At 36.4% G+C, this 12,976-nt stretch overlaps 2 protein-coding genes across 2 annotated transcripts in view; one reads left to right on the forward strand and one right to left on the reverse strand.

Moving 5' to 3' along the window:
• LOC115246074 (twitchin) overlaps positions 1-12,976 on the forward strand; it is a 111,181-nt gene that overhangs the window by 76,700 nt on the left and 21,505 nt on the right. The window contains 5 exon segments of the mRNA XM_029824661.1: positions 4,847-5,146; positions 5,322-5,624; positions 6,111-6,569; positions 11,754-11,876; positions 12,015-12,902. Of these exon segments, the coding sequence (XP_029680521.1) occupies positions 4,847-5,146; positions 5,322-5,624; positions 6,111-6,569; positions 11,754-11,876; positions 12,015-12,902 (2,073 nt within the window).
• LOC115246073 lies at positions 7,617-10,798 on the reverse strand. The gene is made up of 9 exons (XM_029824660.1): positions 10,655-10,798; positions 10,109-10,228; positions 9,862-9,979; positions 9,268-9,526; positions 8,655-8,771; positions 8,500-8,590; positions 8,054-8,193; positions 7,746-7,878; positions 7,617-7,667 (listed from the first exon to the last, which is right to left on the reverse strand). Exons 1-9 carry the CDS (start codon positions 10,796-10,798, stop codon positions 7,617-7,619), a joined length of 1,173 nt encoding a protein of 390 aa, XP_029680520.1.

A 12,976-nucleotide genomic window follows, 5' to 3' on the forward strand; every position in this document is an offset into this window, starting at 1 on the left:
CATAGAAAAGAAAATATATATATATTATATATATAACGATTTATTTAAAAATTTTATAAGTTTCTACATCGATAATGAGCATTCTTTACCAATTTTATTTTATTTTACTTTTGCAGTGAAACCATACATTGATCGTACAAATCTGCAAGCTATAACAGTGAAAGTCGGCCTCACCGTGACCCTAGATGTGAACATAATTGGCGAACCACCACCAAAAGTGACTTGGACTTTCAAGGAGAAGGAACTCGTGTCAGATGATACGATACGAATCGACAACATTGATTATAACACTAAATTCTTCATCCTGAAAACTAAACGCGCGCACACCGGCAAATACGTGATTAAGGCTAAGAACGAGGTCGGCGAAGATACCGCCGAGGTAGAAATTACCGTCCTCGGCAAGCCTAGCAAACCAAAGGTAATCTAATTTTTTAACTCCGGACATGTAATTATAATTCGCATGCATAGAATATTTATAAAAAAGATTAAAATGAAGTGTTTAAAATTACAATAATTAATTAATTATCCATTAAATTCAAAAAATGATATATTATCTTCTAATTAATCCTTTTTTTATAATTCAGGGTCCGTTGGAAGTGACTGATGTAAATAAGCATGGCTGCAAGCTTAAGTGGGACAAACCGGAAGACGATGGCGGCTCACCAGTCGAGTATTATGAAATCGAGAAGCTGGATCCTCTCACGGGACAATGGATACCCTGCGGTCGCAGCACCGAGCCCGAAGCTACCATCACCGGACTGCAAGAGGGCAAGCCTTATAAATTCCGCGTGAAAGCCGTCAACCGGGAAGGAGAGTCCGACGATCTGGAGGCAGACAAGTCTATCATAGCCAAAAATCCGTTTGGTACGTATATATAGAGTATAAAATATCAAATTTGAAATCTACGATTATTTGGAATAAAAAGCCAGAATCTTTGAATATTTTTACACGACATTTTACACACTTCTTTCTTTATTTCAGACGAACCGGGCAAGCCCGGTAGACCGGAACTCAAGAACTGGGACAAGGACTTTGTCGATCTCGAATGGACTCCGCCCAAGGATGACGGAGGTGCACCGATCGAAAAGTACATTGTACAGATGCGAGACAAAGAGGGTAGACAGTGGGTGGATGTCGCCAAGGTCTCGGGAGATCGCACGGCCGCTAAAGTGACCGACGGTATCCAGGAGGGTCACGAGTACGAGTTCAGGATTGTGGCGGTCAATAGAGCCGGACCTGGCGAGCCCAGCGACACTTCGAGGAGCGTCGTCGCCAAGCCCCGATTCTGTAAATAGATAATATATTTATTCATCTTGTGCTTAAATTTATTTATCAGATTTGATTATCCAATTTTATATTTAATTTTAATCAATTATAATAATATAAATGCCTGTTCCTGTGTGCAGTGGCACCGCACATCGATCGCAAGAACCTTCAGAAGAAAGTCATGCGAATCGGCCAAATGCTGCGGCTCGAGGCCGACATCAAGGGCGAACCGCCTCCGGTCGTCACGTGGAAACTCAAGGACACGGTGTTGAAGAGCATGGACCGACTTAAGATCGAGAACGAGGATTATCATACTACGTTCATCTTCAGTAAGCTCCAGCGCTCGGACACCGGCACTTATACCGTCATCGCCAAGAACGACAGCGGCACCGATCAAGTTGACGTCGAGCTTCAGGTTTGTTTACTTACGTGAATTAAATCCTATAAATATCGCTCATCAAATATGTTTAAGTAATTAATCTAATTGATGTTGTTTTGTGATAATCATCAGGTGCTGAGCAAACCCAGCAAACCGAAAGGACCGCTCGATGTGTCCGACGTCACGGCCGAAGGTTGCAAGCTGAAATGGAACAAACCCGACGACGACGGTGGCGAGCCGGTTGACCATTATGTCATCGAGAGAATGGATGTAGATACAGGACGTTGGGTACCATGCGGTACCAGCAAGACACCGGAGGCAGATGTTTCCGGTTTAAACGAGGGCAAGGATTATCAATTCCGTGTCAAAGCTGTTAATTCCGAGGGCGAATCCGAACCTCTGGAAACGTCGACACCGACAACCGCGAAGAATCCTTACTGTGAGTAACTCCGCTTATTTATATTCGCGATTGTTCCATTAATTTCTTTAATTTCTTCTTTCTTTATCAATTTTGATTTTGCAATAATCAAATTTGTTTTAAAAATTTCCAACATTTTCTTTGTTTAGAAAAAAATATTTACATATTAGAATTTATATTCTTCTGTAAAAATATGCAAATTATAAAAAAAAGTTTTTCTTATATACATCTTATAATATTTAAATATTATTATACTATCACATTATTTATGCAGTTTTAATTTTTTATTATAGCCGAGCCCGATGCGCCCGATAAACCCGAATTGAAAGACTGGTCGAAGAATCATGCAGACTTGAAATGGAAGGCCCCGAAGAAAGACGGCGGCGCTCCCATAGAGAAGTACATCATCGAGAAAAAAGACCAGTACGGCAAATGGCAAAAGGCCGTAGAAGTTCCAGGCAACAAGACCGAAGCCAGAGTGCCAGATCTCATCGAAGGTCAAAAGTACCAATTCCGAGTTAAAGCTGTGAACAAGGGTGGTCAGAGCAAGCCCAGCGAGCCCAGCGATACCTTGACCGCCAAGGATCGTTACGCCGCGCCCAAGATCGACCGCACCAATCTGAAGGACATCACGATCAAGGCCAGTAACATTATTCGGCTGGACGTCAAAGTCACAGGCGAACCGCCGCCAAGCAAGACCTGGTTCCTTAACAAGGCCAAACAGGAGTCTGGTAACGTTCTCACCATCGAGGTGGAGGACTATAAGACCAAGTTCGTGATCTCGTCGGCGACCAGAGCGCACTGTGGCACGTTGACCTTAAAGGCGGAGAACAGCTCCGGCAAAGACGAAGCGTCTATCGAGATTCTTGTGTTAGACAAGCCGAGTAAACCCGAAGGACCGCTCAAAGTATCCGACGTGCACAAAGAAGGTTGCACCCTCAAGTGGAATCCGCCCTTGGACGACGGCGGCGCGCCTTTGGATCATTATGTAGTCGAGAAAATGGACACAGAGACCGGCAGATGGATACCGGTCGCACGAACCAAAGAACCTAACATGGTAGTGGAAAATTTGGTGCCCGGGCAGGAGTATAAATTCCGAGTCGCGGCTGTGAACGCGGAGGGCGAGTCCGAACCGTTGGAGACGGAGCATGGAATCATCGCTAAGAATCCATTTGGTAAAATCTGACTCTTTTCTCAAATAATTTTTCTCGATAATATATTAAAATTTATTCTTTTATTCAATTTTTAATTTTTAAACTTATTTTATTAAAATTTTATGCGATACAGAATATTATATATAAGAGCAGAATTTTTATTTTATTATTTTTATTATATATACTTAGTCTTAGAATAAAAAATATTTTAAATTATAATGAGGACAAATTTTATATATATAATTATTTTCTTATAATTTCCGAAAAATTATATTTGCGTCTTTCAGACAAATAACATTAATTTTATTTTTGCAGATGAACCTGGCGCACCAGGACGTCCGGAAGCGACCGACTGGGATAAGGATCACGTGGACCTGCGATGGACTCCGCCGTTGAAAGACGGCGGATCTCCAATCACCGGATACGTGATTGAGAAGCGAGAAAAGGGCGCGCCTAAATGGATCAAAGCCTGCGAGACCGGACCGGATTGTAAGGGTCGCGTCGACAATCTCGACGAGGGTGTCGAGTATGAGTTCAGAGTCAAAGCCGTTAATGCCGCGGGACCTGGCGAACCATCCGATGCCAGCAAACCCATCACCGCCAAGAGTCGAAGACGTAAGTTTTTAAACTCATTTGCAAAGTTAATTTTTGCTAAATTTTATATTTTATTTATATACATATTTTATATTTATTAATTTTTTTAATCTTAAAAAATATTGTTCTTTAACAAAAGAAATTTTATACCCATTTAAAAAATATAATCAATTTTTCAAATCGTATCATTCTTTAGTAAAATGATTCATTTCAACCAATCATTTAACAAAATTCCTGTAAAAATATTTCGAAATATAAAACTTTTAAAATATATTAATCGACATTTTAAAATATATTAATAGACACGATGACTGTATTTATTAATTTTTATTTTAATTATCTTTTGATTTTTGCTCTGCAGTTGCACCGAAGATTGATAGACGAAACCTGCGTGACATAACAGTGCGCGAGAACGAAGCGTTTCACTTTGATGTCAAGATCATCGGCGAGCCGCCGCCAGACGTCACATGGGTGATCAACAACAAGAGCATTCAGCAGACCACACACCGCAGGATACAGAACGTACCCTACAACAGCAAATTCTTCAATGATAAGCCCGAGCGCAAGGATAGCGGCACTTACAAGATTACAGCGGTCAATCAGCACGGATCCGATACCGCCGAAGTCGAAGTTACCGTTATCTGTGAGTCAGCTTTTCTATATAAACCTCTCAGAGGCTAAACTAATTAACTCCATTTTTCATAAGTTTTTTAATTTTAGTATCAGAGCACACACATAATTAATGTCCTGGTGCCAAAATTAAAGAATTTACAAAAAGTAGAATTAATCAGTTTGGCTTTTGAGAAGCTCAAATGCTAATATTTTATATATAAGTTCTTTAATTCATTGTAACTAAAAAAATAATTATTATTTTATCATAAAGAAATTTTATCTTACAATCTATTTTGCTAAATATGTATTACAAGTATTTATCAAAATGTTTGATAAAAAAAATAATTTATAACTAAATATATATATATATATAAATTGTAATACGTATATTAATGATTTAAATTAATTGCAATTATTTACCAGCCAAACCTGGCAAGCCGGAAGGACCACTGGAGGTATCCGATGTGCACAAGGAAGGATGCACGCTTAAATGGAAGAAACCCAAGGACGACGGTGGAGAACCGATCGAAGGTTACCTTGTGGAGAAGTTTGATCCGGAGACCGGAGTCTGGTTACCGATCGGGAAAACCACTGGACCCGAGATGAAAGTCGAGGGTCTTACACCTGGACACGAATACAAATTCCGCGTCAAGGCACTCAACAAGGAAGGAGAATCTGAACCACTGGAGACCTTCACCTCCATCATAGCTAAAGATCCGTTTAGTAAGTGAATCTTTTCTCAATATCCTTGAAAAAACAAACAATATTTAATTTTTGAGTATTATAATTAATTAAAAATATAATTAATCATATTTTTTAATATATTTTTGCTTTTAACTCTGTAATTATTTTGTAATCTGTAATAATTGCTAATTTTATCTGTAATTATTCTTTGTAGCCGTTCCAGCTGCACCTGGAGCACCAGAGCCGGTCGATTGGACGGCTAACCAAGTCGAGCTTGCTTGGAAAGAGCCCGTCAGCGACGGCGGATCACACATCACAGGCTACATCATCGAAAAGAAAGATAAATACAGCACAATGTGGGAGAAGGCTTTGGAGACCGAAACACCGGTCACCAAAGCTCTGGTGCACGGTCTGATAGAAGGCAACGATTATCAATTCCGCGTAATCGCCGTGAACAAAGCCGGCCAATCTGAACCCGGTGAAGCTAGCAAGACGTTCACCGCTAAACCACGTTTCTGTAAGTATTTGCAAATTTAATTTACATTTAGTTCAATATTTACTTTTGATATTTCAATGAGGTAGTTCTTTTCCTGAAATATACAATAAGATTATGGAAATAATATTAAAGATATGTGGTTATTAATTAAATGGAATATCATTATTATTTTTTTTGCGAATTTTAGCTTTGAGTATCTTCTTATATATTACAACACTATTTTTTATATTTTTGTGATATATAATTTTATTTTATTATATTTTATGCAATCTTAATTTGTGATAATTTGTACATTATGTAACAATTATGACAAAGACTATTGTCTTAATAATTGACCCACATATCTAACAATAAAATATTAATTGCGTAAATGATTAATCTGTAGACAACATCCTTGCATCGTTGCCATGGAACGTACGCGCGTCTAAAAATAATGCCGATAAAACGCATGCTTGTTTAAATCTGTAATTGGCATCTAATTATTGATTCTCTAATCATTCATCGCAGTGGCCCCGAAGATCGACAGGCGCAATCTGAGGGACGTTACTCTCTCCGCTGGCTCGATGCTAAAGTTCGACGCCAACGTGATCGGCGAGCCACCGCCCCATATCGAGTGGCGTTACGGCGCGATACCGCTTCATTCCGATCGCAAAGTGCAAATCGACAACAGCGACTACAGTACCAAGTTCAGCATACGTCCGGTGTCGCGGGACGACAGTGGCGATTACACCGTCACGGCCAGTAATTCATCGGGCAAGGACTCGGTGACGGTGCAGGTGACAGTAACGGACAAGCCGACGCCGCCTGAGGGTCCGCTCCAGGTGTCGGACGTGCACAAAGAGGGATGCAAGTTGAAGTGGAAGAGACCTAAGGACGACGGTGGCACGCCTATTGAGTACTACCAGGTGGACAAGATGGACCCGGAGACCGGATGCTGGGTACCTTGTGGTCGTTCCACCGAGCCAAGTAAGTAATCGTTAATTTGCAGTAGATTCTCCCCTATTGGATAATTTCATTTGCAGTCATAAAATCACAGTTATTGAATATTTGATATCATTAAATCCTTTGTTTAAGTAAAGTAATCAATTTTTCTATTATTATTTATTTAACATTTTTATACATATATAGCAAAACAATTTAAAATAATTCAAATTATAATTAAAAAAGTTACGTGTAAGAAATATTACTTTTATTTTTAATTTTTTTAAATAGAATATTGTACATACCGCGATCTCTTTAACTAAAAAAAAAGCATGCGTGACTGTGAAATAATCGACGACGTTGTATTCTTCCCCTTTTTATTGCATCGGTCGATTAGATATTCTATAATTTCTTTTCTGTAGCATAAATTTCAGTGCGAATTATTTTAATAACGCAAAAAAATGATAAGCAAAACACAACCGTGAGATCGGAACACGTGCAATTCAATTAATGTCTCCGTAAGATGTGTACGGTTACACGATCGATATGGCGCTGAAAGTACTCCGTAAATATATGCGTTTTTTTTCCATGAGTGGACAACTCTTTGCACTACAACCCCATGCAAGCATTTTCCCTTCTTTTCGAAGCCGACACTTTATTCCAATTTATACACGCATATAAGATAAGTTGAGTCTTCGAGAAAAATATTTTCTCCTCAGCTTTGAATATTTTGGTGTCGGATCTATTCGTGAAGTTCAAAGATAATATAAAAATTGAAGTTAATAAATAAAATAATTATATATTTTTATGTAAAATAATTATATATTTTATACTTTATCATATTAAAAACACGTTATATGCACAGTATTTAATTTTGATGTGTGGTAAGGATATAATACGCAATAATATCTTGAACTGAATTATTTTGCTCCTCGATATCTTTCTTTGCATGGAAAAATCTCTAGCTCTAAAAATAGAAGTTTTTATTTTTCTAATACATAAATATATGAATAATATTGTTTATTTATATATATATATAATGACTATACTCTTACTGTGTTTTTAATTTTAATTCCGATTATTATAATCTCGTTATCGCATAGAATATATGACTGTAAAATAAGATACTGAGGTCTTCACTAGCTATAATGAAAAATATCCCATTTATATGCTTATAATATATATGCTACTTTAGGTATATATTCTATTATATTCATATACCGTAGCAAAACACTCTATAGATGCAATAAACAGTCCACCGACGTTTAAAGCAAAATTTCTCGAATTTCTTTGTAACAGGAACAATATCATTTTCTGTAGATGTAATGGAGCTACATACCATCGAACGTTATACCTAGAAAATGAATTATAAACGACGAATCTCTCGATAAAATCTTTGAGATGCATCGCAAAACGGTTTTTTTATCAGTAAATTTCATAAATGCTTGTTGTGCAGAGATATCTCAACATTTTTTTATGTAACAATATGAGTTATCATACATGCTGTGTTGTAGGTATGTTTCTCTTACACGGTAACAAATACGTGGTGATTGTAATTTATTATAATCTGACCGATATGGTTGGATAGGAACATATACAAGACAACGACACTTGCACATATAAAAGGGGGTATCAATTCCTTGACATCCATTCCGGATAATGTAAAAATCTGAAAAATCTAAGACAAATCTAAAATTTTTACAGCAATAAGACAGTTCAATAAAAAAATAACTTTTTTCATACATGAGGAAAAAGATGATCCCCATGACGAAAGAGATGATTCCCATAATGTTTTAAACGCTGAATATGATTCCTGCTCTCAAATTGTTATATCACAACACGTTACAATTTGAGGTTTTTCACAGTTAAAATTGCAACAAGAGTTATCTTAATATAATTTTAATATATTTTTAACTTTATGGAAGCCATTGAGCGCTTCCACACACAAAAGATTTAACAAAAATAGAAAACTTACTCGAAATAGATTGAGGCTCATGGCGCCTACTCCAAATACTATTAAACAGAACATCATTGCCTGACAATTGGATATCAAGAGAGTGGACAATCTTTAAAAAATAAAGATATATTACTATGCGTATATAGCGCACGCATATTATCGAGTATACGAACTTCATAGCTTTTCGATGAATGTCCACAGCGCAAATTAAACGCTTCAATATCAAAATATTTTTTCTAAGATTAATATTTTGTAGCATATTGACGTTCATTGCACATTCGATACGATAGCTACAAATAATAATTTGTCTGGATCATTATATTGTAAACCACCGACGGATATATGTATGGCAATGGCGTTTAGACGTTGTTCACTATTTTGTACAGACTCTACGCGGGTTCTAGCGAGTTTGTTTTCTGATTATCGATTTTAATTTGGAATTTGACTACAACAAATGTTGTATGTGTCAAGTTTTAAAATTTCAATGTAATTTTTATATATTTTTGTCCAGACTGAAGATGGATCAAAAAACCATCCGAAATATACATTTTTAATACATATTTATTACTAAAATTTAACAATAATAAGTTCGCGCATCAATATCCCTTGGCTCTTATTTGTCAGTTTTTTTCATTTAATAATGATTTTTGTTGTAATGATTATTTAAAAGAAATTATCAAATAGCGTAAATTTAATTATTAATTAAATTTTAATGATTTTGTTTAAATATTCGTTTGAAAATGATAAATTATCTGAATCTTTACAGCGTCATTTTTGCATTTATACCTGGCAATTTTAAACATTCCACAAGTATGTTGAATATACGCAATGAACATTGTTCCTATCGCTAACGTTACAATCGTTCCAATGCATACAGATGCAATGTTGTGCAGCAATATCAAATAAAAATATTTCTCTTGATCGATAAAATATTCCGTTATAATCAGCGGATGATGTGATCGAGACGCGTTTGGCGATAAAACGTTGAAAATATTCGACCAAAATGACGCAACGGTGAAAGCCGATACGCTGCAAACAGCAACTACTGAAAAAAATATTGAAAAGAGAATTGTTATTTACATTCTCCATATATAAGTTTTCTAAGTTTATTTACACGTTATCTGATACTTTCTTACATGCATGTGTTACAATCTAAACTTTAATATTCTTTCACATCCATGATCGATTTTATTGTGCAATTAACTGCTACTTTGCCTTTTCCACCATTTATTCGATTTTAAAACAGTTATTGATTATTATGTACGCAGAAAAATTATTGTAATTGGTCAAAATCGATTTTCCAAAGTGAAATATTAACAGCTCTTATGTGTTAAGAAGAGAAACCGTGAAAAATTGTACGTGAAAAAGATTATTTCTTACTTGTAAGTGCAACGGTATAACGCTTGCCATTATATCCATATTTGTTTATAATAGCAATTTCGTTTGCGTCTTTTAATTTATTACATATATGCAGTAGTTGTCCCAGTATATCCTTCATCTGTTTCAGCAATTTTATATCTTTTTTTTTTATATGTATATAGTATGTAATAATGTTAGAGAAAACATTGCGTAAAAATTTATTTGACAGGAATGTTTATTCTATCCAACAAGTAAGCTATTAACTTACAATTTCGATTTTAAGATAAAACAAATTGTATTTTATCACAAAGAGAATAAAGATAAATACGAAAGATAGAACTTTGGTAGCGAGATCCGGAGTACATTTTTGTGTGACAAGTGTTGTACACTGCAAATAGTAATTTTATTTACAAATTTACATTGAAAAATTATACTTTTAAATTCATAAATGTGCGTACGTTCACACTCTCACTCACATTTACATTCACACACATATACATATGAATGAATTAGAATGCACATATAAATACAAAATTATATATAGGATTATATATTATAATTATATATAATATTATATATAGTATATATGTGTATTTCAATATTAATTTTGCATATGTGTGCGTTTTAATTCTTATATCTATATAATTGAACTTTAAGCACAATATGTGTTATACAATTATAATATAGTTGACATAATAATTTTGTTAATCGTAATTTTGTAAATTGTGATTTTTAAATTTTATGGTAAAAAAGACTGCTTTGCAAAATAATTTATCATAATAATACTATTATAAGTTAGTATATTAGAGTTTACCTGAAATATAACATTTGTCGTCAGAATACAAGACAAGATAATAAATTGAAATCGAGTAAGATTCGATTGTTGATAGGGCCACAAACCAATAGCGAGCAGAAGAATCCTATTCATACTAAAATACTTAGTCTCGGTGTGAATCATCTTTTTGCAAGATCTGAAACGCTATATAACTTTGCAATAACTGAAGTAGCCGACAAGAATTACGCTTCTCCCTTCCTTCTTCTATTGATCGATCAAGTATTATTTACTTTCCTCTGGTATAAATTTTCGCACAAATTACTTAATTTCGTATAATGTGAGGCGACACAAGATATTTTGAGAACATTCGCATTTTCTCAATAATAAATAGTGTTTCTATAAAGTCTAAAATGTTTCTATAAAGTCCCTAATTACGCGATCGATTTGATAACGCGGGGAAATTGAGCAAATGTTTTCTTCTCATAAGAAAAGAAGAGAAAATATTCGTTGAGAAGATTACTTACACGTGCAAAAGTCGCGCACGCGTAATCGCCACTTCTCTTTTACCACAATTTCACATGCTTCATTTCATTGCGTGCATTCGTAGCATACGTTTGCTCCTCGAGATGAATGTCGTTCAGTTTTGAGTATTGTACTATCAAACTTATCTATAATAAAACGTATATGGTAAAACGTGTTATATTTTTTAAGACGAATTGATCAGATCTGCGTACGACATTTTCAAAATTTTCCAAATTGACGATGTGTGGACGCGGTCAAGATTTTGATATTCTATGGATTACATTTTTTATAAAATTTATCACTGAGGTAATATTATTCCCCCAAACGTACTTTTGCTTTTTTTATAAACTTTCTAATTTTACAGCACATATATTAATTATTAATTATTAAAAATTATATTACACATATATAATTATTAAAAATTAATACTGAATATACGAACTATATAAAAGATAAATATGTATTTTATAAAAAAAGCGCTTATTACTTTTTTTATTTTATTGATAAAAAATTTTTTGTTTATAAATTCAATATCTTAAAATGTACATAATTCAATCTATATACATGATTGTGTATTTATAATAAGAAACGTTAAATATTAAATTATTTATTATAGATCTCGAGGTGACAGGTCTAACACCTGGCAAGGAGTACCTCTTCCGGGTATCCGCAGTCAATGCCGAGGGCGAATCGAAGCCTTTGGAAGCGGAGCAAGCAATAGTAGCCAAGAATCCATTCGGTATATTAATCAAGTGTTATTCTTTAAATCAAACAATTAAATACAAAAAACATTGCTGCAAGTACAAATTACAGAAATATTTTTTACTCTGAAAGAATCTAGGAATATATCAAATTGATCTATCGCATTTAATCGCAGACGAGCCGGGCAAACCGGGTGATCTTCAAGCCACCGACTGGGACAAGGACCATGTCGATCTCAAATGGACTCCACCGGACAAAGACGGCGGTTCGCCGATCACCGGTTACGTAATCGAGAAGAAAGACAAGTACGGTGAATGGGAGAAAGCGCTGGAGGTGCCCGCGGACGAGACTTCCGCCACCGTGCCGGATCTTATCGAGGGACAGCCGTACGAGTTCCGCGTGCGAGCCGTGAACAAGGCTGGCCCGGGCGAACCGTCGGATGCCACTCCGACCATTATCGCAAAACCGCGCAACCAAGCGCCCAAGATTGACCGTACTAATCTGATCGAGGTGAGAATTAAGGCCGGCCAGAACTTCAGCTTCGACTGCAAGGTGACGGGCGAGCCGCCGCCGACGACCAAATGGATGTTGAACGGCAAGGAAGTCCGGCCGACCGATCGCGTCAAGGTGAAGCACGTAGACTACAACACCAGTCTGAACGTGCGAATGGCCACGCGAGCGGAATCCGGCAAGTACACCGTCATCGCGGAGAACATTAACGGTCGAGACGAGGCCTTTGTCAAGGTGACCGTGTTGGATAAGCCAAGCCCGCCTCAGGGTCCACTACGTACGTCCGACGTGCACGCCGAGGGTTGCAAACTCTCGTGGAAGCCGCCGGAGGATGACGGTGGACAACCGGTCGAGAAATATGTCGTGGAAAAGATGGACGAGGCCACGGGACGTTGGGTGCCAGCTGGAGAAACTGACGGACCAGAAACAAATCTGCAAGTGGAGGGTCTGACGCCAGGGCACAAATATAAATTCAGAGTGAGGGCTGTCAACAAGCAGGGCAAGTCTGAGCCACTCACCGCTATGCAAAGCACTGAGGCGAAGAATCCCTTCGGTAAGAAAAAAATTTTTGGAAGTTATAATTTTATATATTTTTTTTTTTTTTAATATTTTATTAAACATATATTT

The sequence above is a fragment of the Formica exsecta genome, unplaced genomic scaffold, assembly GCF_003651465.1.
Source record: "Formica exsecta isolate Colony F162 unplaced genomic scaffold, ASM365146v1 scaffold138, whole genome shotgun sequence".
NCBI lineage: Eukaryota > Metazoa > Arthropoda > Insecta > Hymenoptera > Formicidae > Formica > Formica exsecta.